We start from the raw sequence: 27,484 nt of genomic DNA on the forward strand, positions 1-27,484 counted from the left end.
TTGGGCCACCCGGGACCATCAACTCTGAGCTCCAGCCCAGCCCCCCAGCCCCCAGGCAGCTGCACCCCAAGAGTAGGACTGCCTGGCCCCAGACTCCCTGGCTGAGCAGGTAGGCAGCTGGAGTTCCTGGGGTCCCGTTCACGTTACCTGGGAGGCTGGGTCCAGGGGTCCTGTCAGGCCGTGCTGGGGTCAGCGTGATGTGGACACCCCCCTTGGAGTTCCCTGACACCTTCCTGGGGGCTTCCCCTGCCCCTGACTCTCCCGGGGCCTGGGGCCCCTTCAGCTCCAGAACCCTGGATGGAAGGAGGGAGGTGAGCCTTTATACCTGCCAACCCAGGCCTGAGCTGCTGAAGAGGACCGAAAGCCTGTGCAAAGCCAGATGCAAACACCCCTGTGCAGCACACACCGGCCCCAGGTCAAGAAAGGGCCTCACCTGCTTTCATGGGCACCCACCACCACGTTCCTGGGCATGGACTCTTCTGAACACCCAGAGGGCACAATGGACACCCAGATGTGTTATTTCCACATCTATCTGTGCACCCATCTTCAGTCAGGTGTCCACAGGGAAGCTGTGCACAGGCTCAGGTCCAGGCCTGTGTGTGCATGGGTGTGGACTGTGCCCCCTTCGGCCCTGGCGTGTGGAAGAGCCCGTGCCTGAGGAGCCAGGGTGGGGCAGGCACCTGTCCAGCCCTCAGAGGTGCAGCCTCCATCCACAGAAGGCTGCAGTGGAGACCACTCCCCCTCCCCTGTCCTTACAGAGTTTTCTCTGGAGAACCACCCCTGCCCATGGCAAAGCAGTCAAGGGAGGTGACCCCAGGCACTGGTGTCAGGGGTCAGGCCTCAGGGTGAGACCCAGGAACATGCTCTTGTGTCTCCACCCCCAGGCACAGTGACCACCTCAGAGCTGAGTGGGGACACCACAGAGGATGAAACTCTCTGAGCCTGCCCTGCCTCTGGTGTCCCCATCACAGGAGGGGACATGTCATGTAATGACTTCCCATGTCACTGACATCACACAAGCTGGCTGCTGTGACCTACGGCTGATGCTCACGAACAAAGAGACATGCATACATCAGGCGGTCAGTGTGTGTGCTATCAATCCTCCTTAAGCATCTACTGAGTGCTTACTGTGTGCCAGGCCCTATGCTTCTTGTTTATTACCATCGAGTCGATTCCAACTCATGGCAACCCCGTATGTGTCAGAGTAGAACTGCCCCATAGGGTTTTCAATGGCTGTGATCTTTTGGAAGCAGATTCGCAGGCCTTTCTTCCAAGGCACCTCTGGGTGGGTTTGAACCAACAACCTTTCGGCTAATAGCCAAGTGCTTAACCGTCTGTGCCACCCAGGGACTCTCCTGGGTCTGTGTCTAGTCTGCTCCTTATATTCTCCTCAAAAGTGATATAAGGCCCCATGCTAGCCTGGGGATTCAGAATCCTGCTCAAGCAAAACCCACAGGTAGAGGCCACACAGATGTGGGCCAGGGCCGGTGAACCCCTGCTGTAGCTGCTTGCCTGTCCTCACCTCTCAGCAGGGCTTTTCTTCTCCACAGGTTTCAGGCGGGCCCTCCACCCTGCCGGGCTGTCCTCCGGGCTCTCCTGGAGGCTGGCACTGGGACCTGAGTGGGTGCAGCAAGACAATCAGATGGAAGTGTTGTGGATAAGGGGGCCCTCACCCCACCCATCTTTCCACGGCTGCCCCACCCTCCAAGCCCGAAGCCATACAGGAGAAGCACTGGACTGGGAGTTCAGAGACAGGTGTTTGTTCCCAGGGAGGGCCACACCCTCTCCAGGCCCTAAATGCCCCTCCAACCACATGGTCAGGGGGACGGGCAGCCCTGGCGGGTGGGCTTCTCCCTGGGTCTGTGCAGAATCAGCAGGGACTTGCGTGTCCCATCTTCGTCTGCTTGGTTACCACCCCGAAGTGGCTTTGATGGTGGCAGCCCACCTTGGTGAAGCCCCAGACACCTCAAAAGACACCCAGGTGCCTAGCAAGAAACAAGCTCCCCATTTGGTGGAAAGGCAGACTTCCCCAACAGCACAAGGCCGGGGACCAGGAACCCCCCACCCATGGCAATCCTCCTCCCAGAGAGGGGTCCTGAGCCCCTAAGAGTAGAGCAGGGAGCTGCAGCCCAGAGCCGAGGATGGCAGCTCCAGCCCGTCTGGCACCAGAAACCCGGGACGCTCGGCTGCGTCGGCAATGCAGCAGTGACTGAGATGGTAAACGTCCAGAGGAGCCACTCTGGAGATCTGGACAGCAGCGGGGACTTCACAGTGTAACCCCACAGGCAGCTACCACAGCACAGGGGAACGTGTGGGACAGGCTGAGGGTTGGGATACAGGGGTGCCACGGGGCACAGTCACAGAGGACAAGATGCCAGGAGTTGGACTGGGAGACAGCCGAGGCTGCAGCCCCTTAAGCAAGTGGGGAACGGCAGCTGAGCAGAACAAGGTCCTGCAGCCTGTGTCCGCCCACATCATCATCTTACCCTTGGCAGTCGGAGGCTCTTCCGGCTTCACCCTGGAGCCTACAACGGGCCTGCTGCCCCCCAGGCTGACCACCGGGCTGTTCCTTCCAGCCTCAGGTGATGAAGAGGCCCTGGAGGCAGTGCCCACGCTTGGGGGTGCCCCCAGCTCAGCTCTCGAAGGGGCCTCACTTCTTGCAGTGGGGCAGTGCGCTGGGGGAGGCGTCGCCCGTGACAGCTTGGCTGACTGACTTGCCCTTGGCCCTTCAGCTTTGGGATGGGAATTCAGAACAGGAGAGGAGGCTTGGGGCGGCCTGTGGGTGAGAGGTGGGCTTTAGGCACGGGTGCACTCAGGAGCCCTCCATCCATGACTCTCCAGGTAGAAACTCCTCGGCCTACAGAGGGGGGTTCCAGCAAGGTGGGCCCAAGGGCACCCACTGTATAGTTGGCAGATGATCATACCCTGTTTAACTCTAGTGTCAACTGAGATGAAAACACCCCTAACATCCCACCTGCAGGGGCCCAGAAGGCGTGGGGCTGAGCCATGCAGACCCCTGCCCTGAGCCATGGCTACCCTGGACCTGCCTAGCTCAGCCTAAGGGGTCAGCAGGCCTCAAAGCCCCTCCGTGCTGAGTCCTCCATACAGCTGTGTGTATTTAGCACCATCCTGCATACGCTGGCCACTGGCATTCAGAGCCCAGGCTGGGGGTACCAGGCCCTCCTAGGCCAGCTTCTACATGCACACTGAGGCCCGGGCAGCTCCTCCTCGTTCACCTCCCTCTTGTCTTCTCCTCCTCTGGGCCCAGGGTGGCCAGGCTGGGTTCCTAGGAGGAGCTGGGCCCCTCCCCAGCCAGACATCCCCCGGGAACACCCCCAGAGAGCCTAGCAAGGAGACTTGGCTCCCACAGGTGCCCTGGGTCCCCTTAACCCCCAAGAGTGGATAGACAAGTTCACACTCCTCCATGTCTGTGCCCACCCTGGGAGCCCCCAGGCAAGGGGGGTGGTCAGGCAGGCCTGAGCCAGGGCGCCCCAGACCACAATAAGGGCGGGTGAAGCAGTAAACAGTGTGAGCGGCCTGAGACACTGAGTCCTTCATTCAGCTGCATGTATTTGGCGCCGTCCTTCTCCCCACTCTCTAAGGGACCATCCTTTATTCGATCAACAAACACCAGCTCAGTGTCTCAAGTGTGGAAGGCCCTGGGTGGTGCCAGGTAAGCTGAGTCTCGCTCAGGGTCAGACATGCTGGCTCCCTGACCCAATCAGCATGGGGACTTGGGAAAGCAGAGCCCCATTCACACCCGTTTCTCCATCTGTAAACCAGGCATCAGACCATCAGATAATGACAAACGGGTGTGCCATGTTGCAGGAGGTAGCCACCACCGCACATAGCGTACCCCGATTTCATTGTAATAACCACGTCCTCCTTCCTTGCCCCTCAAGTACTCCATGCCCACTGACTCATGCTCCCATTTCTCAGACCCAGAAAACTGAGGCCCAGGGAAGTAATCCCTAAGGCCACAGCCAGGGAGGACACAGCTAGGGCCCCTTCCCAGGCTCCCCCTAGCCCTTCTGGCCTCCTGGTGGCCGTCGGCGGCTGGTGGGCAGGTATGGCCCTCATACCCAACCCCTTCCTCCTCCACCGACCTGCCGGGTGCCTCTGCAAGCACCGGAAGGGCCTTCTTGAGGAAGCTCAGCGCTTGCTCCCGGCTACTGTCTGCCGGAGGTGTGTCCACTGGATCCAGGCCTCCTGGGCCTGCCTTCGTGGGCCTCCGGCTGGCTGGGCCATTGTTGGGGACCTGGAAGAATCTCTCCCGGGCCTGCTGGGTCCTGGAGGTTGTGGGGGTCCAGGTTGGAGGGTCTGTGGTGCCCGAAGATGCTGGACTTGAGCTGAGCTTGGTCTGAGGAGCTGTGCCTCCTGGAGCTACCTGGACCTGTGGCACAGCTGGACGAGGGTCCCGGGTACTCAGGTGCCCTGCCGGCTGAGGCCTGGCTGTCATGGTGCCCTGTGCCAGCGAGGACCACCCGATCGGTGAGCTGTTCGTCACCCGTGTGCTTGGCTTGAACGTGGGGCTGGAGGCTACAGGGCCCGCAGGGAGCCTGGGCATGGCAGGGCTCCCTCCGTGGACATGAGAGGAGGCAGCAGCAGTGGGAGGGTCAGGTATCGACAGAGTAAAACTTCTGGCCACTGGGCCGCCCACCACAGGCTCCCTGGCTGGGTGCTTGGCCTCTAGGCTGGCCTTTCGCGGCCCATTCTTCTCCTGGGCCTTCTGTGGGGTGCTGAGGGGCCTGGAGTTCACGGGGGTGGCCCCCAACTGTCTAGGGGTCAGGCCTGGTGATGTAAGGCTTGCAGACGCAGCTTTGGGGTGGTGGCTAATGCAGACGAAGATGCCCGGCTCCCCCGTGGCCTGGTAGGCCCCTGAGTGTAGTGTATTGGAGCACTCCTTACACCTGGGGAGGGGGCAGAAAAAAACATGAGGAAGCCCCCAGTTCCACGCCTGTGTTCTTCATACTTTCGCCCATTGTTCACCTAATCTCATTCTCCCTAAAACACACCCTTAAGTATCCTGTGTCCCTCCACTCCTGTGGCTGTTCATTTACTCAACAAATACCTCTTTTACTGGGTCTTAGCCGTTTTACTTCCTTAAGGCCGTGGACACCCAGGAAGTGCTTGTATATGTGAACACACACAGACAGGCAGAGACAGACAGCCAGCCCTGTATGCCACTTCAGGGGGCTGACCCCTGCAGGCCTTGTGGAGTGTTGGGGTAATAAAAATATGGAAGGCTCTCTTAAAAGTTTGCAAGCAGCCATCCAAGGCATGACAATTGGTCCCTATTCACCTGGAGCAATAGAGGAAGAAGGAGTGTCAGGAATAAGAGGAGGAAATGAAATGCTTGGCTAATTGCCTCCATGAACAACTGCCTCCTTTGTCATGAGACCAGAAGAGCTGGATGGTGTCTGGCTACCATTAGTCAATGTTCTGATCAAAGGTTCTATAGAAGAATCCTGACCAAAAGGGGGGACTGCAGAATGGAATTTCAAACTCTCATGGAATCCAAACTTTCTGGAGCCATGGAGGCTGCATGAACCCCTGAAGCTATTATCCTGAGACAGTCTTTAAACCTTAAACCAAAAACATCTCCTGAAGTCTTCTTAAACACCAGACAATAGTTCAGCTAAATTAGTAAGGAATGTCTGTCTCGAGCATTATGCTCTTTGAAGAACTATCTACATGGAAGTGAGTTTATGTGAATAAGGAACAGAACGTAAGGAGGAACAACTCAGGAAAGTGAGAAGGGTTGCACAACTCGCAGAATGTAACCAATGTCACTGAACTGTACACGTAGAAACTGTTGAATTGGTGTATGTTCTGCTGTGTGTATTCTCAACAACAATAAAAATAAATAAATGAATAGCCTGTTGTGTAATGCCGTTACGTAAATAAATAAATATGATAAGGAAGATACCAATCTTGCCCTCCAGAGGCTCCCAGGCCTGGAGAGTACAAGGTAGTAGGAGAGAGGGACTGCAGAAGGTCACAGAATAAAAAGCCCTAATACAAAGGGCTTCAAGTTAAAGAAGGGAGACTGAGGTATCTGCCTGGAAAGACATCACGAAGGGCTTCTCAGAGGTAGTGTTGGAGAAGGGTTGGCTGAGTTGAGACGGAGGGATAGAGGCCCAGTGGTGTCAGGGAATGGGTGGACATTTGGGCTAAGGGAGGGGGACAAGGCTGAGGAGATAGTGGCCAGAGAGGAGGGCCTTGGTGATGTCTGGGGAGGATGGGAGCCTTGGGAGGTATTTGAGGAGGGGAGGGACCCACCTGAAGCAGTTCCGGTGGTAGAGCCTGCCATCCACCAGGTGTCGCTGCACGAGGTGCACATGCTTGCCGCAGGCCGCACAGATGCTGCTGACCGAGCTGCCCATGGGGGCTGGGCCCTTAAAGGGGGGATTCCAGGAGTGGCTGAAGCCCAGATGACACTTCTGAGCCCCACCCTGCCACGGAGGGCCAGGACATGTGCTCTAACCCCACCATCCTCAGAGCTAAGGGCAGGTAGATGCCACCTCACAAAGCAGAGGGCAGGGCTCCAGAAAGCTCCCACCTGGCAGGGACACAGGTGGGCCTAGGCCCAGCTGGGCCAGACCCCAAGTCAGGGCCTCCAGCCTGGCCCATGGGGCCCTCCAGCCTCAGTCCCCTGAGAGAGGGTTCAGGACCTGACCTGGATGGTCCCAGGAGGGCCAGGGGACAAATTCCAGTCCCCTTGTTTCTGCCCACCCCCTCCACCCAGAAGCAGAAATTCAATCCTGTTCCAAACAGCCAGTGCCATGTTTTGCCCTAGCTCCACGGAGCTGGGTGTGGCAAGCCCCGGACAGCAGGGGGCACCAAAGCACAAGTTATCACCAGCCTCAGTCTCCACCTCAGAAAAGTGGGGGTTCCCTACACCCCTTTGCAGGGCTGACCTGAGGAATAAAGGCCACACCCAGCATCCCCTCCTGGCCCCGCCCCCGGAGGTAGCCTGGATCAGAGGCCAGAGGATAGACTTGATCCCAGATAAGTCTGGGTCCAAGGTTTGAGCTCTGCTTGGCCTGTGTGCACTCCCTGAGCCTCGGTTTACCCGTCTGTAGAAAGGGGTCACAATCCCAACCACCCAAGGCTGAAGTAGTGAGCCAGTCCCCTAAAGGTGGACTGAGGCTGCACCCCAGGCCCCCAGCGGAGACCCATTCCAGCCGGGGCTGTTTGTTCTGCTCCGCCCCCCCGCCCCCACACTCCCATGAGCCCCTTTCTTTCAATGGGAGCTGGTGGAAAGCCCAAGATACCAGATGGAGGGCAGGCGGGGCTGCTTACAGCCTTTGGGGGAGGGCCCTGTGCCCCCGCAGCCCTTCCCTGAACAACAGGGTTGGTCTTGGCTGGGGACAGTGGCAGGCTCCGGGGTGGGCCAGGCGAGGGCAGCTGGGCCAGGGCCTTCTTCCCAGCCGGTTCCTCCTCAGAGTCTGACGGTGGCCTCTTCACACCGGCCATGCCCCCAACTAGCATGAGAGAGACAGGGCACATGAGAGAGAGGTGGGGGTGAGGGTGGGCCTGGCCCAGCCTCCCCGGGCTAGGAACCTACATCTCTACCTGGGAAGCACCAGCACGGGGCCTGGCTCTCAAGGTGGGGGTATGGACAGCTGACCCCTCCTGCTGTCTCAGGGCCGTTCTGGGGAGGGGGTAGCCCTGAGCGGAGCCTTGGCCTCCCTTCCTCCTCCAAAGTCCCATCGGGTGGGGAAAATGGACTTTCTGTTTCCTCCTCCAAAGTCCCATCGGGTGGGGAAAATGGACTTTCTGTTTCCCATGAGTGGGGACGTGAAGGCGGGCTGGCCCCTTGCCCAGTGATTCCGGGGATTTCTAAGGCCTGGGATGAGGAATGTGGGGGCGGGGAGGGGCTGGAACAAAGGGCCCTGAACCGGGGTGAGGAGCCTGGGCCAGCCCTCCCTGCCTTGGTCCCACCCTGCCAGGGCTAGAAGTCAGAACAAGTAGGGGAGGGGGTGTCTGGAGCTAGGCCTGGGTGCCCACCCAAGGGCTGTCAAGCTCCGAAAGGAAGAGCAATGGGCACAGAGCATCGGGACTCAGATGGGCACACTGAGGCCTGGGAGGGCAAGGGAGGAAATGAGCCAAAGAGGGAGTGGAGAGCCAAGCTTGCCCCAAGAGAAGGTTTTGTTGTAAAGGTTGGGGGACTGGGGGCCTTGCTCACCACTTACAGGCAGAATGGGGGGCCCTGGTCCCCCCAGGAGAGAGACACAGCCCCTGCTCCCCAGGCTGGTGGTGGGGCAGGCTGGTGGGGAGGCAGGCGTGGAGCCCTGAAAAGGCAGGGGGCACCCCCAGCAGAGGGAACAATGTGCACTAGGGCAGCAGGTGGTGGCACTCACTGGGGGAGCGGCCATGGAAGTAGTTGTAGTACTGGGAAGCGTAGGTCAGGATGCTCAGCCGGTCGGGCACCTTGAGGGCCACCATGTCCTCCGCGTCCAACAAAGCCGGGATACCCAGCTGCTCCTCAGCCACGCGGAAGGCCTGGTGGGGGGCGAGGGGCAGCAGTCAGCAGGGGCTGGTGGGAGACACCTCCTCCTCCTCCTCCAGGCGGTAGGAAACCCAACTTGGAGCCCAAAAAAGGTCTGGGTTCGAGGTTCGAGCTCTGCTCTGCCTGTGTGCACTCCCTAAGCCTGGGTCTGTAGAATGGGGCCACAATCTGAACATGCAGGGCTGAAGGAGCTCAGGTCCGGGTGGGGGACCTCTTGATAAGGGAGAACTGAGGTTTGGGGGACCTCAGTCCCATGGCACCCTTGAGACTCCCCAGATACCCCACGCAGCCCTGGCTGACACCAAACCTTAAATGGTTGGGAGCAGGTCTCCCAGAGTAAGGGGCTGGCATCACCCAGACGCCACCGAGTCCTCCCTGGGGCTGCAGGGGACACAAACATGGCCAGTGTCCTTGTAGCCAAAGCAACTAGGGAGGGTTCTAGACTGAGATCTGGATAAGATACACTGGGCTGAGGAGGGCTGCTTGAGCCAGGGTAGCCGCATTTAGAGACGCCTACTGCATACCAGACATCACAGACTCCAGCTGGTAGCAGCCCCTCTCCCATCCCCAATGCCCACCCTCCTTCACCCCTCAAGCATCCGCCCCACTGATCTTTGATTCCACTGGGGCCTCCAACTCCCAACCCCACAGCTTGCCACCCAGGAGGGAATGGGAAAGACTAAGAGATGGGGTGGAAAGCCTGGTCTGGCTCCTGCAGTTGGGGTGCGAGTCTGCCCTCCTCCCTGTCCCTCACCCTCTCCTTCCCAGGGCCCACCATTACAGCTACTTCCCCGCACCCACCCTCACCCAGCAGACTTGGCTGAACTCAGGGAAACCACAGCCTTGGAGACACATGGCTCCCCCACCTGCATTCACCCAGGCAGCCTCTAGACCAGGATCGGGACCCTGGTGGGGGCACTGAGAGCCGCCTGAGGCCTGGACCTCCTCCCTGGCTCTCTGCCCCTGACCTTGCTCACACCTGGTCCTCTGTTCAAACTTTAGCCCTTCACACTCAAGGGACCACCTCATCTCCCAGGCCCCTGAGCCATCAGAAGCCTCATAGGGGATCCCTTCACCCCCACATCCCCGCATCAGGGTTCCTGAGCTCCTCTCCCTCCTGGGACCACGAGTCACCAGAGCCTGACTCCAGCCATACTGGGAGCTGAGACCCGCCCCTTCGCCTCTGAATGAGGCATCACCCCAGCCAGTCAACCCTCTTTCTCCGCATCAAGTCTTCCTTTTGGAACATTCTGGGCAGCCTCACAGACACACTGAAACCTCCATTTAAAAAATGAAAGTTGCCTGTTAACACCACTTCTGAGACAGCCTCCCCGTTTTCCGAGTTCCTTTTTCACCAAAACTCCCTGGGGAAAGCTGTGCTGGGATTCCTCTCCTCCCTCACTGCCCTGGAATCCCCTCGGCATCCAGGCTCTCCCCTTCCTGCCCCTCCTCAAAGGCCCCGGTGACCTCGTGTTGCTCAATCCGGTGGTCAGGCTGTGGCCTGGCCTTCCTGGGCCATTGAAGGTTTGGACATGGCGGTCACCCCTGCACCCGGATGCGATGGCTCTGGTCTCCCCGGCTGCTTCCTCCCCTTCTCTGACTTTGAACATGGCCTGTCCTTCCTCCCAAATTCCACCCAGAAGCCAGGGCACTCCAATTTCTAGCGAGGGCATTCCAATTTCTAGTGAGGGCACCCCACTATCTAGTTCTAGCCTTTCCCCAGGCTCTGGCTCGACTCCATGCAGATGTCTGCAGCAACATCTCAGTGTAATTACACCTGAAATGGGGCTCCAGGCAGCTCCCAGACCTGGCCCCCCACAGCCCCTGGTCCATGCTCAGACCCCCTTCCAGAACCATCCAGGATTGCTGCCTCCCTGCAGCCCCACCACTGCGGTCCAAGCCCTGTTCCCTCTCCCTGCCCCCTCCCCCATATCCTTCCCAGCAGCCTGAGAGACGCTGCTAACCCAGGAGCCGCTCCCCAAATCCCCACCCCTCCAAGACCTCAGAGCAGAAACCAACATCCACTACAGCCATGCTCTGCCCTGCTCCTCAGCACCCACCCCACCCTCCCCTCGCCCACTCAGTTCTAGCCCCACTGGCTTCCACGCTGTTTCTCCAACAAGCCTCAGGGCCTTTGCACTGGCTGTCCCTTCTTCCTCCCCGTCTCCATGGGGCTCCCTCCTCACTTCCTTCCCCAAATGTCACCCCTCTGCAGCCCCCAATGTCCCCTGCCCCCTTTTCTACTCTGTGTCCCCACAGTCCTTATTCTCATGGATATATGACAATGTTTTCAGGGTGGTCCAATGGAACTTTCTGTGGTGATGGGCACATTCCATTCTGCGTTGCACTGTACGGCAGCCACCAGCCACATGTGGCTTCTTTGCACCTGAAATGTGGTCAGTGCCATGGAGGGACTTCATTTTATTTAGTTAATTTAAATTTGAATTCAAGAACCACAGGTGGTGAGGAGCTGCTGCACTGGGTGGTGAGGGGTTAGCCAGGTATCTGCTCACTGCCTGCCGGCACTCTCCCCCTAGAACATCAGACCTAGGGGGGACAGCAGGAGCCCAGGGAACATTTGCTGAATGAATGAATGAATGAATGCTGCCTTTCCGTGCATCAGCCCAGGAGTGACAACAGAGCTGATTGTGTAGCAGGGGAAACTGAGGCTGGCCAGGAGAATACGGCAGAACTTGGATGCAGGCCCGCCTAACTCCAGGACTGGCATCAGGTGCAACCAGGCTAGAGGCTGGTCACATGGGGTGGGGTTTGGCAGCTGGGTCTCCCAGGCCACCCACTCCTGCTGGCCTTGGGTGGTCTGGCTGGGCCTTCGTGGAGGAGAGTCACTGGCCACTTCCTGCCCCCTCCCTCCCCAAGAAAGGTGGGGAGGACGGCAGACCCTGATCTACAACACTGGGGACTCTTTCTGGAATTTCGGGGTCACTGACTCCAGCCAGGATTCACTGTGGAGCTTGGAGCAAGCCCCAGCATCAGGGCACCCAACAGCAAGAGGCCTGTGGAAAGGCCAACCTCTAGGGTGCCCAGTGGCTTCTTGGACCTGGGTGGGGTGCTGGCAAAGCTGGGCTATCCCAGCTCTGAGGCCCTGGGCTATGACGGCAAGTCAGGGGTACTTACCAGCTTGTTGTTCTCATAGATGTTTTCCTTCCTGAGTGCATCAAAGTCTCTGGAAGACAAAAACACGTGTGTCCAAAGCTGCTCAGAGGCCAAGAATGGCAGGGCTGGGATCCCTGTCTGACCTTGCTCTGAGCACTGTGGCACTGCCCAACATCCCTAGTCTCCTGGTGCACAGACGACCCTCGACTGGTCCCCCAGGCCAGCCTCACCTCCAGAGCTCTGCAGGGACCCACCCCTACCCACTGCCCCATCTCCATCAGGAGCGGCAGGAGGCAAGCCCAAAGACCAAAGCCACCAGCCCGGGCAGCCCAGCCAGGACTCAGCTCAGGGTGGCTAGCCACCCCCTCACAGTTTGGCAGGAAGGTGGAACTCAGGAGGTCCAAATTATGAAAGCTACTTTATCTATTTTTGCTTTTGTTGCTCATGGTGGTGGAAAAAAAAAATATATATATATATATATGCTATTAATGTGCCTATTTCACAGACAAGGCAACTGAGACTCAGAGAGGTTTGGTGACTTGCTCGGGGTCACACTTCTGAGAAGAGAGGACTTGAGCCCAGGCCATCTGCTCTGGATCCCAGGTGTTTAACTTCCGATCATTTGTTCATGGAGTGGCTTCGTCCAGCACCCACTGGGCATTCAGGCTCACCCCAAAGAGGGATGGGCCCTAAAGGCTGGGAATATTGGAGCCTCTGGCCCCCCAACACACACATGGAAACAGCCAGCTGCAGAGCCGGGGAGCATGGGGGCGTTTCTGTAAAGGCCAAGAACACAGTGAACGTTTTGAGGAAGGAGAGGCTGGGGACAATGCCCAGACATGGACACCCCACATGCTGCCACACCCAGAGGGTATCGTGAGCAGAAAACACAGCCTTGAACACGCAGCAGCCCACATGGCCTGGCCACGGCTGACATCTCTGGGAATGGGGCTGAAACGGTGGTCTGTCCACTTTGCTGTGTGGGTCCTGCAGGGTGGCTTTGGCCATCCCCGCATGTGAGCCTCAGTGGCCCAGAAGGCACCCAAGCTAACAGCTGATCTTGCCCAGCCAGGCCTAGAGGTCGGACCCCAGGCAAGCCCTCTCTGCTCTCGGGGCCTCAGTTGCCACCTCTGAGAAAATGGCCGCTGAGTTTTTTCCACGGTGAATGTGAGGCCCGGGGCAGCTGCAGACAGTAAAGCTACCAGATCCCGAGTGGAGACAGGGGAGCCTGAGGCCCCTACAGCCACCCAGCCTGGGATGGCCAGGGTCTGAGCCCAGCTGACCAGCAGAGGCTGACGCTAGTACAGATCCTATTTCCCTCATCCCATAACGAGCTTCAAGGCCTGACCAAGAGCCCATTTTACAGATGAGGACACTGGGGCTGGGGGTGGCTTCCCACGACCACACTGGGGGATGGGGGAGGTAGGATGGAGCTTCGCCCAGCGTCTCCCTCCTGGCCCCTTGTCTCCCACCCCCCACCGTCTGCGTCCTGCCCTGCCGTCCATCAACCTGCCTGGCTCTTCTGGGAACGGCAGATGTTTCCGCTTGGACTGTACCAGGTAATGAGCTCCACATGTTCTGAGCGCCACGTGTTCAGACCACCGGCTGACACAGTGAGCGTAAGCTCAGGACAAGACACTGTCCCTGGGGCGGTGGGGACTCGGGTGAGTGCAAAGAGGAGCCCCCTCGGCTTGAAGAGCAGGGACCAGGCTGGTTCCAGACCTCTGCCCCTACACTGGTGCCTCTGTCCAGCACCCAGCCTCCTGCCACCCTCTCTGAGTCTACCCCAGATACCAAATGACCACAAGTAGGTCCGAGAGCAGAGAAGGCGGTGATCTCCCCCCAGATCCCAAGACCCCTGGCCCTGCCCTTGGCCTCCCTCGCAGTCCCAGTCCCCTTCCCCCACCACCCAGGTCATTGACTGCAGGAGGCCCAGCCAGAGGGCGCAGGGTCACAGGCTCTGTTTTATCTCCAAACAACACCAGAGAAGGAGACCCCTCATTGGCCTCCATCCAGTCCTGGAGGGGGCCGCACCCCCCTCCCAGATGGACACAGAACCACCCGTCGGCTCTGCCTTTCCAGTCTCTCCTACAGGCCCCAGAGTGAGCTTCTCCAAGCTTCAGGCAGAGCAGGGCACCCCGAGGACAGAGGGGCCAGGAGAGCCCTGGGCACGGTGTTTGATTTGCAGAACGTGCCCTCCTTAACTCAATTTCAAGGACCGCTGCCCTCAGGGCCAAGCCCGAGGTACTTCCTGGGTCCCCCCAAACCTCCTCAGGGCAGGTGGGTAGCTGAACCATCCTGGCCAGCCTCATAGCCACCAGCCCTCTTTTACCCTCTGACCTCAGCTCAAGCTGTCCCGTACACCCAGACACCCTTCCCATCTCTTCCTGAGGTCCCCCACCAGTCCCTTAGCATAGCCTGTCTCGGCCTTGGGGTGGGCGGCCAGTGAGCGCGGCCCTGTAGCCCGGGGCACAGCTGTGCCATTTCATGTTCCCAGAGCTGAGCTCAGAGGTGGTGTGGGAGCCAAAATTGCCAGACTCAGAACTGCCCACAACCCTATTCGGAGAGCACCTGGAGTCCCCCACTCATGCCCTCCGGAAGTCCAGTTCAACCAGTGTCCCCCAGCATGGGGACCAGCCTGGGCTGGCCTGGGAGAGATGGTAGCCTGTGCTGGGGGCCTTGCTCGACAAAAGTGCCCCTCTTGGCACCAGCTTCGCCCTACTCTGGGAGCAGCTGCCCCTCGGTGGGTACCCAGAATGAGATGTGGAGGGCCACTGCCACCTACCACCCCAGGTGGGCTGGGACCCAGGGCTGCCTTTGGGAGTTGAAATCTTCATCATTTGATATCAGGTCCGTTCTGGTACCACTCCAAGGTACCAACAATGGTACAGGACAATGGGTTTCTCTTTTTATATGGCCTTTCAGGCCATGGTCTTGTAACTCCTACAAAATGATTAGGTGGGGTTATGCAAATAAGGTACCTGCGGCCCACCAAGGGGATTGGTCAGTTTTGCCATCACTAGGCTTAAAAAGAGCTAATGCCAGAGGAGCTGGGAGCAGGGTGTGTCCTTTGGACCCAGGGTCCCTGTGCTGAGAACCTCCTAGATCCAGGAGTCAAAAGGCTGTAACACTGGAGACTGCACAGGACCAGCAGACAGCTGCAGTGGGCTCACCTACTCACAGTGAGCGTGCCGAGCACCTTCAGGCAGGCGGCTTGCTGGAGGAGTGAGATGCTTCCGGGTACTTGTTATCAGAGCTAAAGAGCTACAACTTGTCTGAACAGTGCAGAGGCCAAGAGTGAGGCCTGCCTGCCAGCGGGAATGGTGGAGAAGGAGCTGAGAATTTAGAAGCTGTCCTGATTGGCGAACTGTATCCTGTCTCCTGAGTTGTTCCCGTTACTTCCAAGTCAATCCTGATCCCAGGTTGTAACCTATTACTTCCCTAACAAACCCCATAATCGTGAGTGTGGTCTGTGAGTTCCGTGTGGCCAGTGCAATCCATTATTGAACTCAGCAAGAAGTAGGGAGTGCCATGCGGAGGATGGCTGGTGTCAGAATTCATAAAATAAATAAAACGTTGGAGAGTGGAGATACGTCTGACCTCCACCTCCTAGGAATCAGCCTTGGGCTGGCCTAGATTTTCCCCTCTCCCCCTTGAAGTTGTATGAGGTCTGACACCACCATATGACAGATGGGGCCAGGCACACAGGTGGCACTCTATAAACGCTGGTAGAGGAACTGGTCCATCTGATGTGTGCCGAGAGAGGGAACTTTTGCAGGACTGGTTTATTCTTTCAACACTGGCTGAACGAATGAATTCACTGGGTCTCTGTCAGTCAGAAACTCTGGTGGTGCAGTGGTTAAGAGCTACGGCTGCTAACTAAAAGATCGGCAGATCAAATGCTCAGGCATTCCTCGGCAACCTTATGGGGCAGCTCTATTCTGTTCCTACAGGGTTGCTATGAGTCGGAAGCAACTCGATAGCAGTGGGTTTTTTGGTGTTCTTGGTATATGTCAGTCAGAGACCCTGGGCGGTGCACACAGTGAACACACTCAGCTGCTAACTGAAAAGTTGGAGATTTGAGTCCACCCAGAGGCGCCTCAGAAGAAAGGCCTGGCAATCTGCTTCTGAAAACCCTATAGAACCCCGTTCTACTCTGACACACATGAGATCATCACGAGTTGGGGTCAACTTCACAGCGACTGGGTTTTTATGACAGTGGTGGAACATCGGTGCTCCAGGGGTCGAATTCTCACCTTCTGTGCTGGAGACCCGGGTTCAATTCCCGGCCAGTGCAACCCATGCACAGCCACCACCCATCTGTCACTGGAGGCTTGTGTGTTGCTGTGATGCTGAACAGGTTTCAGCAGAGCTTCCAGGTTAAGACGGACTAGGAAGAAAGGCCTGGGGATCCACTTCTGAAAATCAGCCAGTGAAAACCCTGTGGATCACAACAGTGCTGAACCCCACCTCCAGAACTGACCACGGGGATGGCACAGGACCAGGCGGCATTTAATTCTGTTGCGCGCAGGGTCACCACGAGTTGGGGCCAACTCCACCGCAGCTAAGAACAATGCATGTCAATGGTCAAATGTTTGCTGTGACCGTCCCTGCCACCTCCCACCAGGGCACAACTGACCCATGACCACAGGCCCCAGTTTGCTGACCCAGCGCCTCTGGGCACTTGGGGATGGACGTCCCCTAAATTCCTGGAGCACTGACCACATGACGCTTCTTTCCTGGAACCAGAGGCAGCCCCTCCAGGGATGGATGCTGGGGGATGGGCAGCAAGGAGGAAAAGTCTTCCTTCCAGGCACATCTGGAGTTAATCCCACTGGGAAGGGAAGTGAGAGGGAAGAGGGAGGGAGGCAGAGGCAGACAGACACACAGAGACACTGAGAGACAGAGAGACTAGGAGAGAGGCTGAGAGACACAAACAGAATGAGATGGAGAGACAACAAATCAGAGATCAAGAGGAAGGGAGAGAGAGACAGAGAGAGGGAGAGAGAGACACACAGAGACACAGGGAGACAGAAACACACAAAACAGACACAGTTACCAAAGAGTTACCAAATAGCAGAGACACACCAGAGAGACCAACCCAGACAGATGAGATCTAGAGATACCCAAGAACAAGCAGTTCCAGGAATCAGACCCAGAGGGCAGACCTGGGAGAGAGGCAGCAGCACTGGGGAACAGGGGACAACACTGGGGGGCTGGGGCCAGGGAGCAGTGCGGGGGCAACGGGAGGAGCAGGCAACAGGAGGTGCCTTAGGCACGGGCAGGAAGGAAAGGATCTGGGAAGGGACAGGGCTGGGTTCCCGGGACCCCTTCTTGCACCCCATGGACAGAGGCGATACCTTGCCCTCCCTCCCCTCCAGTAGGAACAGACCCTGCCTGCTCCCACCCAGAGCTGCCTCCTCCCAGCTAGAGCAGGGCCTAGCCTTGGGGTCCTGCCATGGGGTCCTGCCCTGGGGCTTTGGTCAGGGTGGTGGGGGCACCGAGCTCTGGAAGCCCCCCTCGGTTCTGGACTGTCCCGAGTCCAGGGCTGCCTGCCCCCTCCCCCTCCTTGGCCTGCTCTGGCTAGAAGGCACAGGCAGGGGTCTGGGCAGCTGGCCCTCGGGCCCAGAACAGAAGGCCTCTGTCCCCTGGCAACTCCTGCTGACCGCCAGGCCTGAAAGGGAGGTGAGGTCAGCCCGCTCAGTGGCCCACCCTCTGCTCTGGCCCTGGAAGGGACACAAAGCTGCCTCTGAGCATGGTGGGAGGGACTCCTGTGTGAGCCTTTCTCTGACTTCAAACAACAGGTGAGTCTTGGGGGCCCCTGCCATAGTTGGGGGGATACTCCTGCCTTCTGCAGACCTCCAGGGCTGTGAAAGATCTCAGAGAGAGTTCGGGTCACCCCTGCATGTGCCTGGGGGAGGGGGCCCAAGTCACACAGCATGTTTGCAGCTGAACCCCAGCTTCCTGACACCCCACCCAGTACCCTCCCACAACTCACCCCTCTTTCTTGAAACATCTCCAGGGAAGGAAGCCCATAAAGCTCCTCTGGGGTTCTTCCCAGCCCAGCACCCAGACCCTGCACCCCCTGCTCCCTCCCTCACTCCATTCCAGACTCCCCACCCCTGTCACATTCCCCTGCTGCCCCAGGAGCTGGAGGGGCATCTGGGAACCCCGGCACCCCAGGTAGGGCTGCCAGCCTGGCCACACTGCAGGGAGCCAGCTCAGCCCAACTGGTTTACAAGGAAGGCAAAGAGGGTGGGGCTGTTTGTTCAGGTAGTGCCAGGCTCAACTAGCTGCCAGGCAGCAGCGGCTGGCGTCATCGTGGAGCGGGCCCTGTGGGCAGAGTGTGCCTGCTGGGGAGTGTGGGTAGGGTCCGCCCATCCAGAACCTTCCAGGCCTCCTGCAGAGAGCCTACAGCACCTGGGATGGGGCAGGGACCAGGTGGGCACTGGGCAGGTGGCTAGAGGAGGGGTTGGGCTGGGGGGTAAGTGGCAAGCCCCTAGCTCCTCCTCCTTGCTGGGTGTCCCTGGGTGAGCTAAACGGAGGCCCATGCGCACCTCACAGCGTCCTTGCGGGGTTAACCAATGCAGGTCACGTGTGCTGCGGGGCAGGGACACGGTGATGGTGAACTCCCAGGTCTCCCAGTTGGCATGGGGCCTGTGCCCCGTATCTTTAAGCCCCAGCAATTGCAGGAGCTCGGAACTGGGAGAAAGTGATAGAGGAACTCAAGAGTCTCTACCTGGCTGGTCTGGCACCTGAGCAGAGCCCTCTTCACAGCTGCTCTTGGGCTCTAAGAGGAAATGGGCTTAGCATGCAGCAGGAAGGGTTTATATTAGACAATGGGAAGGACTTCCTGGTGGCAAAAATAGGAGATAGTGAGACAGGATGTTCATGTCCAGAGGGTCCTTTCGAAAAAGGAAGAGAGGGGAGGAGAGGGAGCGTTGGGGGCACGGGGATCTCACCCAGACCAAGGTTGAACCCAAAGTCTGACCTTGGGGGGGTTCCTCTGAGAGGACAGCCACCCTGTGCTTGTCCTTCTCAGATGATCCCTACCTCTCCTGGCAGCTGCTAGGGCCAGTGGGGCAGCTCAGGGGCTTTGAGGCTGGGGCTTTGGAGACATGCATGGAGGGACCCCTACCCTTGCCGCCACCTTGCCCATAGGCATGCAGGGGCCAGGATGGAAGCTTCCCTGTAGAGTGTGTGTGTAGGGGGGGCACCAAGGCACAGATACAGGCACAAAGGTGCTCAGGCTTATATACACGTGTTCACACCCCACACATGCACACACACTGATCACACTCATGGTAGTCTCTCAGCCAACACCCCCAAACCCCTACCACACAACAACACCTCTGAGCCCCTTCCTCACACTGGCACCCCCGAGCTCCTACCTCACACTGAGCCCCAAGCTGCTACCTCACACCCACACCCCAAACCCCTACTTCACAGCAACACCCCTAGCCCCTACTTCACACTGACACCCCAAGACCCTAACTCGCACCAACACCCTGACCCCCTGCCTCATGACACCCCAAACCCCTACCTCACGCTGACCCCCAAACTGCTACCTCACACCCACACCCCAAACCCCTACCTTACACCGATAGCCCCAAACCTCTACCTCACACCGACACCCCAAGCCCCCGCATATCTACTGCACCCCAACCATGTCCCATTATCTATAGTGCTCCAACTACATGCTGGTATCGGTCAATCATCTCCCCCTCTGGGGGGGATGTTCGACAATCCTGTTTGCAACGAATAAGTCACCCCCATACCCATGTGCATGCGGGCAGTTGGCCTCATCTTCCTACAGCTCCCTCCTGTCCTAGCCCTCACCACTGCCGGGAGTCACCTTACATTTTTATCCATTCACCTGTCCACTGTCTGAATCTACAGCTAGAATGTCATCCCCACGGGCCGGGGCCAAGAGGGTCTTGTTCAGTACCCCATGTAGGGGTACACAGTAGGCCCTCCCTAACAGTTGGTCCAATGTGTGCATGCCCATGTGCATGCCCCCAGTGTGCTGCCACGCTGGGGCAGCCACACACATACTCCTGGAGTTCTGACCCCCAGCACAGTGGGACCAGATGGGAGTCCTCCAGGGGCAGAAAGGCCCCACATCTCAGGGTACACTGACCCTCCCCCAGGAGTCTGCTGGGGCTCAGTCACCAGCCAGCCCCACCCAGGACCCTGCACCAACCCCAGGCGGTGCTTGTTACCAACCAGCCTCTGTGCTCCAGGTCCCTCTCCCTCACCCCCATGTCTCTGGCTCACCCCGCATCAAAGCTTGGCGTGGAGCTTTTGATGCGAAGCTCATTCTGCAACAGCGTCTTCTCTTTCTCCAAGGGCAGGAGAGGCCAGATTCCCAGGCAAAGCAGAGGCCACTGCCCAAGTGCCACATGGAGACTTCCCAGGAAAGCATTTCACAACCTCAGGGCAGGAGCCCAGGGCTGGAGGAGAAATGACAAGAGGCCTCGTTCTGCAAGACTAGCTTCCTTGTAGAGAGTGGTGCCCCAGGACAGCCCCCAGGTGCAGGGGAAGGGCCCTGAGCAAGGAGTTCTCTTTGCTGGGCCGTAGTTTCTCCATCTGTACAGCAAGGGGCCTGACTGAGGCTGATCATCTGGAAGGGGCTGCCTGAGGCCTCCCCACCCAAAGCACATCTCTCCCCACCCCTGGATCCAGCCAAAATTTCTCTAGGGAGGGCTTTTAAACGTCATCTTTCTTCCAGAAGGTGGCTGGGCTGTGGGTGGGCATCTGAGGATCCCCCTTCCTGAGCATCCAGACACCTAACACAGGCGTATTGCCTCAGCTGCTAAACCATTGTGAATTCAAACACCGCAGGGCACCAGGTCCCAGGCACTCATCCACAGAGTGCTTGTTGAGTGAATAACAGACTGAGCCAGTTCAGAGTCAGGCAGGACCCTCCTGGGGGGAGATAGCCTGGCCTCCCTTCCCCACCCACCTCCTCTGGCTCCCAAGGGTGGGAGCCCAGCCACCATCTCCTCACCACCACCTGAAGGTGCAGAGGCCGGGGGGGCTTCCTGCTCTGCATCAGGCTCCACAGTGACCCCAAGCTGCATTCTCAAAGGTGCCTGGCCGGACCGGGGAGGCAGAGTACCCACCTTTGAAGCTCCAAGTGACCCTAGAACAATCAGAGGTTTCTGGGGGCCTCGAGGGCAGCCCTGTGGCCCTTTTAGGGAAGAGGCAGGGAGAAAGGGATGGCTGAGGCCAGAGCCCAGGACACTGGCCTGAGTCACAGGCTGACTAACGCCCGCGGGGGAGGGAGGAGAGTTCCTAGCTCTGGCCTCAGCTCCACCTGGCCATGGACAAACTGAGACAGAGGGGGCAGCCCGCAGGGCTGAACTGTTTCCACTCCGTGGGCCTGGAACAAGTATGGGCCTCAGTTTCCCCATCTGTGCTGGCAAGAGCGCCGCCCTGTGCAGAAGTCGTGGGGCCGGGCCGCTGGCTGGGTCAAAGGGCGCCCCTGCGGGGTAGAGGGGACCGGCACTCACATGAGGTCGGGCCGGTGGCGATGCAGGATGGCGCAGAAGGCCAGGCCGTCCCGGAACGAGGTGGTCATGTTGGTGATGTTCACGTCCCGGTAGCCCTCGCACTGCTGCCGGCACCACTGCTGGAGCGCTTTGATGGCGGCCATGCGGGCGGCGGCGCGCCGGCCGGCGGAACCGGGCTCGGGCTGCGCTGAGAAACTCCCCTCGCCGCTTCCCCGGACCGCGCGGGACGGGACACCCGGCTCGGCCCGCCCGGCGCGCGGACCCGGCCGGCCCACAGACTGACGAACCGAAGGACGCGGCTAACCTCGGCGGCTGAGCTCGGACAGAGTTGGCAGGAGGAAGAGGATCAGCGGCCGCCCGGCCGGACCCAGAGCACGGGCCAGGCCCCGCCCCGCCGGCCCCGCCCCCGATAGGCCCCGCCCTGGTACCGCCCCTGCCCCCCTGGGCCCACGATACAGACTGCCCTCCAGTCTCGACCCCGCAGCCCAGGCCCCCCCGCGGCCCGGGACCCAACCTGCCCACTAGGCCGCACCCCCGTCGCCTAGACCCCTCCCCCTCCCAGCCGGCCACGCCCAGGGCCCGCCTCTACCCTCTTGGCTACGGCCCTGCCCGGGACCCCAACCTGCCCGCCAGTCACGCCCCCAAGAGCTCAGGCCGCGCCCACTACCAGGTTCCCGCCTCTGCCTGCCTGGGTCACGCCCCAGGCTGGGAACCTGTCGCTCCCCGATCGTGGACTCAGCCTACCAGCCAGGCCACGCCCCCAGTCCATCAACCACGCCCATTTGGCCACGCCCCACATCTCCGGTCACGCCCCCACCGGGCCACCCGCGGTCCCAGTCAGGGCCCGGGGTCCGCGCGGTGCAGGGAATGGGCTCAGTCCTTGGGGATTCTAGTCAGGCTGCCCCTGCTCCCTGCTTTTCTTTCTTTTCAATGCTGCATCCCTTACCTCACCGGCATCATGGAGAAGCGGAAGGGAAGTCCAGTTTACAGATGGGGAAACTGAGGTTCAAATACACGTGACCTGCTTGGGGTCACATAGCTAAGAAATGGTGGAGCTGAGCCAGGCCAGCCCTGGGCAGCTGGACTGCCTGGGGAGGCTCCTGGGGCGGCCAGGACCGCAGCTTGCATTTTAGTCTTCAAAGGGCCTTCTGGCCTGGTCTGTTCCTGCCAGAGCCCACCCTGTGTTTAGCGGGGAGGGCGGGGGGCGTCATTCCGGGTGGGGCCCAAGGTCCAAACCGTGTCTCCACTCTTGGAGGCCTGTCCACTCCAGCTGGTTCCAGGGCAGGGGATTTCCCAGGGATTCAAGTAATTTTTTCTGTTCTCCAATTTTCAGCTTTCGTCATCTGTGCTGCCAGTAATTAGGAAAAGTAACTCTGGGACGGCCCTAAGTGATCTAGGGGGGGCAGTTCCCACCCCCATTCTTCCAGTGGGACTCGTCTGTGGCACATGAGCTGGACCAAGCCGGAAATACTGACACCTGAGAGGTAAAAGGGCCCCCCCTTCCCCAACCCCACCCCTACCACAGGGCTTGTCCAAACAGCACCCAATGGGATCCGCCCCAACTGGCAGGCAGCAGGAAGGTGTTTTCCCACAAATGGCCCTGGAGGGAGACAGGGCCAGCTTCTCTGCCCATTTGAAGGAGCAGAAGACTGAGGCTGGGACCTCAGTGTGGACATTTTGACCACCCCATAGCATGGATGAGGCCTGTGTGTAATGGTGAGCTCCCCGTTCCAGGGGGTATGCAAGCAGGTACCAGACAGAGAGCCCCATGACCAAGGATGGCTGCTGGCCATGGCTCAGGACTTGCCAGCGGGTCCCCAGTAGGGGACAAAGGGCGATTTTGTGCCAGCTCACCAGAGGCTGGCGGGGGAGCCAGGTTTTCTTGACCCCAGGTCAGCAATTAGAGCCAGAAAAGCCAGTGTAAGAGAGGGAAAGGGCAAGAGCGGTAAGGTGTCAGGCTGGGGGCACAGGGGTGGAGAGGGGAGCAGGGCCTGGAGACCCTCCTCTGAAGGAACACAGTGGGAGATGACTAAGTTCTGACTTATAAGCACTGAGCTATACTCCTGAAACCCACTCGTCCCCCCCATTTCACCATAGGGCCCCTCTGGTGACAGTGACCTGGGAGCAAGTGTGTCCGGCAGTTCCCTGGGGCCACCAAAGATGTCCCTACCACACATTTCTGTCCTTCCCTCATTTCCCTCCTTTCTAACCAGTAACCAAGTGCCCTGAAGTTAACTCCAGCTCCTGCCGACCTCGTGTGTGTCAGAGTGAAACTGCGCTCCACAGGGTTTTCAGTGGCTGCCTTTTTGGAAGTAGATCACCAGGCCTTTCTTCTGAGGTACCTCTGGGTGGAGTTGAACCTCCAAACTTCCGGTTAGCAGCGAGTGTGTTACCCATTTGCACCACCTAGGGATTCCCTCTCCTGTCTGGGAGTTCTAGCCAGGACCAGGAGACCGCCATGCCCCCCTGCCCACCACTGCTGCCCTCCATCCAGACCACCGTCACCCTGCCCCTGACCACTGCTCCAGCCTCCCCAGGGTCCCTCCTGCTCTTCCAGCCACCACAGTCCTCAGATCTTTCTAGAAAGCAGACCTGACCAAACCCCATCGCTGCTCATAACCTCCTTGGCTGCCCTCTGAATAAAGTCCAGTCTCCTTATCACGCCTCCAGGGCCTCGTGGGCCAGCTGGCCCCTGCATATTGTTCCTGCCAGCCCTGGCCTCTCTCTGCCCGCACCCTCTGCCGGGTGCAGCCCCCCACCCCCACCCTGCCCTCCCCACCCCCTCAGAGCCTCTGCTCAGGCCAATCCTTCCACCTGCCCCACCCAGTACCACTTCCCCTCACCCTCCAAGACACCACCAGGGGGCACCTGGGAGCCACTGAAGCCACGCAGGATCCCCACCCAACTACTCCATCCACCCCAGGCTCCCATCCAGGCCTCACCCCTTGCCCAGAGAACTGCATCTGGGGGCCTCCCCAGCAACCTGGACAGACTTGACACCTCCTCCCTGTCTGTCCACCTTGCTGAGAGTTTGCTGAGTGGTGGGTGTTGCTCCAAGCAGTGGCTGAGAGGTGGGGCCCACCTGGGCATCAACCACACTTGTTTCCGTGTGAGACCCTGAGCCCTACCTGTCCTCTCCCCAGATGGGTGCCCGGCACCCACACTCGCCAGCTTCTTGTTCCAGCTGCTGCAGTCTGGGATCAAAACAGCTATGGGGACCCCACTTTAGAGAGGAATCTGGTGTCAAGAAGATGTAGGTACATCCACTCAACTACCTTCCCTTCTCAGCCTTGGTTTCCTCACCGGCAAGGGTGTCATACCCCCCCCCTTGACAGTCACCCTAGGGCAGGCATACAGTAAACTAAAAAACCAAACCAGCTGCCATGGAGTTGACTCCAACTCATGGTGATCCCATGCATGTCACAGTAGAACTGTGCTCCATAGGGTTTTCAATGGCTGATTTTTTGGAAGTAGGGTGCCAGGCCTTTTTTCTAAGGTGCCTCTGGGTAGACTCGAACTTCCAACCTTTCAGTTAGCAGCCAAGCACTTAGCTGTTTGCACCAACTAGGGACTCCTAGGCACACACACAGTGGGCACTCAATAAATCCAACTTCACACAATCACACTTGGACCCAAAGGGCTGGGGGGCAGGTGATTGCTGTGTGAGCAGGACAGGTCTGGGAGGGGGTTCCAGCCCCCAGGCCCTTGAGGATGTTTCCAGACCCCAACCGGAGACCCAGAGAGAGGATTCGGGGGGGGGGGGAGGAGTGTCATCATTTTTCTGGTTATCAAAGCAGCACACACTTAATTGTTGAAAATTCAGCCACAAAAAGTGAAAAAAAGAAAAGGAAAATCCCTGTTGTATGTTCGTTAGGTCTCAACACAAGATACTTGATGAAAAAGTCAGCTGCTGGGACAGTGGGGCCTGTTACAGCAGCTGATGTAGATGACACACACAGACACCCCCCAAATATAAAACAGTACCTGTGATAGGTACCCAGTAACCAGGAGACAGTAATTAGGGACCTCCGTCTTGGGGCAATTCTTGCAAGCCAGAGATGGCTTCCTGGGGAGGGGATACCAGGATTGAGACCTGAGGGTGAGAATTAAGTGGTCAGAGGAAAAAATGCCCTTCTCAAGCAGAGGGGCTGGCACAAGCAAAGACCCTGCAGCAGGGATAAACGCACCCACAGCGCTCGAGGAACTGAGGCTGGTGGAGTGGGACCTGCATCCCAGAGAATTGGGGTGGGGGGCAGGGTGCAGTCAGAGGAAAGGTCAGGGAGGGAAGCAGGGCCCAGCCAGGCCCTCTTCCTTGCCTCTCCCACAATTTCACACCCACTTTCTCATTTCTCACAACTGCCCCTTAAACTGGGGTGACTCTATTCTGCAGATAAAGAAGCCGAGGTTCAGAGACGAGAGGGGACTACCTGGTCAGCCAGGCAGGACTGGGCACTGAGGAGCCCCTGCCCTGAGCCGGGGTGGGGTTGGGGGGCCAAGGAGCAGGGTCGGCTGGGGTGGACTCATGCCAAGTGGCCGCCCCTATCTGGGGCAGGACTCCAGGCCACCTGGCCTCAGTTGGCCCACTTCATGCTACAACAGCCCATGTCCCCACCCTTTCAGTGTGGGTGGAGGGGGCCCTCTCTCAGGGAGCAAGGGTGGTGCTGGGGGACCAGGGAGGGACAGGTCACTGGTTTTAATCCAAAGCCAGTTTGGAGGACAGCTGAGCTCCCGGAGGCCATGTTGGTGGTCCGGCACCTAGGAGGGTGGCAGTGGGGACTGGGCACCGTGCTTTAGAGGGGCTGGGAGGAGGGGTCTGTAAACCCTTCAGCAGGCGATTCAGCCCCAATTCACTGATCTGTTCAGGGCCGATGGGTTGAGCTGGTGTCCCATGTCCGGAGCTCCCTGGAGGCCAGTGAGGCGAAACCAGGACATGGGATAGTGGAGAGGGAGAGAATTAAGGGGTGTCTCGCCCGGCGCAGTGTTTCCCGAGGGACTTCACAGAGCTGGCGCCACACTATTATGGTTCCCAAACTAGCCTGCCCGCAGAACCCTCGTTTCTGGAGAGTCTCATCAAAGCGGTGTTCCACAGAACATACTTTGGGAACCCTGGCTTGAACAGCAGGGCAGAGTTTGGAGTCAGATGGGTGGGAGTCCTCTCTATTGTCTTGTTGAAGGAAACTCCCTTGAGTCTTTCACATCACAGTCTTAACACGGGGTCCCTCGTCTTGGAAGTGTTTAAGGGAGGAGGTGAGCAGGGTTGACATAGCCTCCCCAGGTGCTGGAGGTGAGCTCAGGGAAGGGAGAGAACAGAGCCCACCAAGCGGATGCTGGTGGGTCACGGGCTTCACAGCCTGAACTCCTCTAGAGACCACTCCTGCCAGACTCCCCAGGCCATGGTCAGAAAGCGCTCCATCCTGTGGCCCGGGAAGGCAAAGCCACCCCCCTATCCCCAGGTGGGAAGGGGAGCCTAGAAGTTGAACCACCCCATTTTAAGGGGCCACCCACGAATTAACTAGGCCCAGTTAATACCATGGGCATAGGAACAGTGGGCTGTAGGTAGATGGCATACGTTCTCCTCTGGATACCACTGCACAAATAATTCCCGACCCCACTCCTGTCCTGGGCTCTGGAGAAGGTGGCCATGTGTTGGGGGGCTGTTGGGTAGCTTCCCGGAGCCAGGTCTTACACCTCATTACAAATGGCGTTGCTGGGCATGCCAGCAACTTCGACATCCCACCCACTTTATTATTAATGGCTTTCCTGAACTGTAGCAGCCCGGTGTCGCGCACAATGTGTTATAAATATTTGATCCGGCATCCATAGTCAGCCATTTATCATTTATAACGGGTTACAAAAACATTATAAAACATTTACCGCACGTTTATAGATCATTTTCGGCTCCTGCGACGATGTGTGATAAATACATTATTAATCCTCCTCATGCCGTTTATAGGAACCCCTGGTAACAGGGACCAGCCCCTCCACGCTCCCCGGCAAACAGTAAACAGGGGCAAGTGGGCAAGAGGCCTAGCCTGCTGTGCATCCCCTCTCTGGCCAGCATCTCTCTGGACCAGTTCCCCCTTCCAAAAGAGAGAGCTAGTGAAGGAGCCCATTTGTCAGAGGCTTTGCACACAGCCCTCACAGCTACCTTGAGGGCCTGGCGTCTATGCCCACTTTACAGGCAAGGACTCAGGGTTGGAGAGGCAAGGTGACTTGCCCAAGGCCCATGCCAGGAAGTGGGTAAGCTGGTGTCAGAGCCTGTGGGTCTGCCTGCACCCCAGTGCTAACCACCTGGGGAGGTGGAGGGTCAGACAAGGGCACCCAGCCCTTAAAGAGAGCA

The 27,484-nt window shown here is 58.7% G+C and overlaps 1 protein-coding gene across 4 annotated transcripts in view; it reads right to left on the reverse strand.

Annotated features, from left to right (window-relative positions):
* Positions 1–21,506, reverse strand: part of MICALL2 (MICAL like 2) — a 29,849-nt gene extending 8,343 nt beyond the window's left edge. The window contains exons 1-10 of one of the 4 annotated variants that reach the window (XM_064295950.1): positions 21,145–21,247; positions 15,886–16,070; positions 11,651–11,699; positions 8,367–8,508; positions 7,306–7,487; positions 6,283–6,398; positions 4,107–4,910; positions 2,487–2,776; positions 1,523–1,616; positions 148–293 (exon numbers count right to left, since the gene is read on the reverse strand). In XM_064295950.1, coding sequence (XP_064152020.1) covers positions 148–293; positions 1,523–1,616; positions 2,487–2,776; positions 4,107–4,910; positions 6,283–6,398; positions 7,306–7,487; positions 8,367–8,508; positions 11,651–11,699; positions 15,886–15,932 — 1,870 coding nt within the window. In that variant the 5' untranslated portion in view covers positions 15,933–16,070; positions 21,145–21,247. Of the gene's footprint in view, positions 1–147; positions 294–1,522; positions 1,617–2,486; positions 2,777–4,106; positions 4,911–6,282; positions 6,399–7,277; positions 7,488–8,366; positions 8,509–11,650; positions 11,700–15,885; positions 16,071–21,144 lie in introns of those variants that run through there. The other 3 variants (XM_064295949.1, XM_064295951.1, XM_023555908.2) reach the window with 3 other exon arrangements.
* Positions 21,507–27,484: the final 5,978 nt, after the last annotated feature.

Source organism: Loxodonta africana, chromosome 12, assembly GCF_030014295.1.
Source record: "Loxodonta africana isolate mLoxAfr1 chromosome 12, mLoxAfr1.hap2, whole genome shotgun sequence".
Lineage (NCBI taxonomy): Eukaryota > Metazoa > Chordata > Mammalia > Proboscidea > Elephantidae > Loxodonta > Loxodonta africana.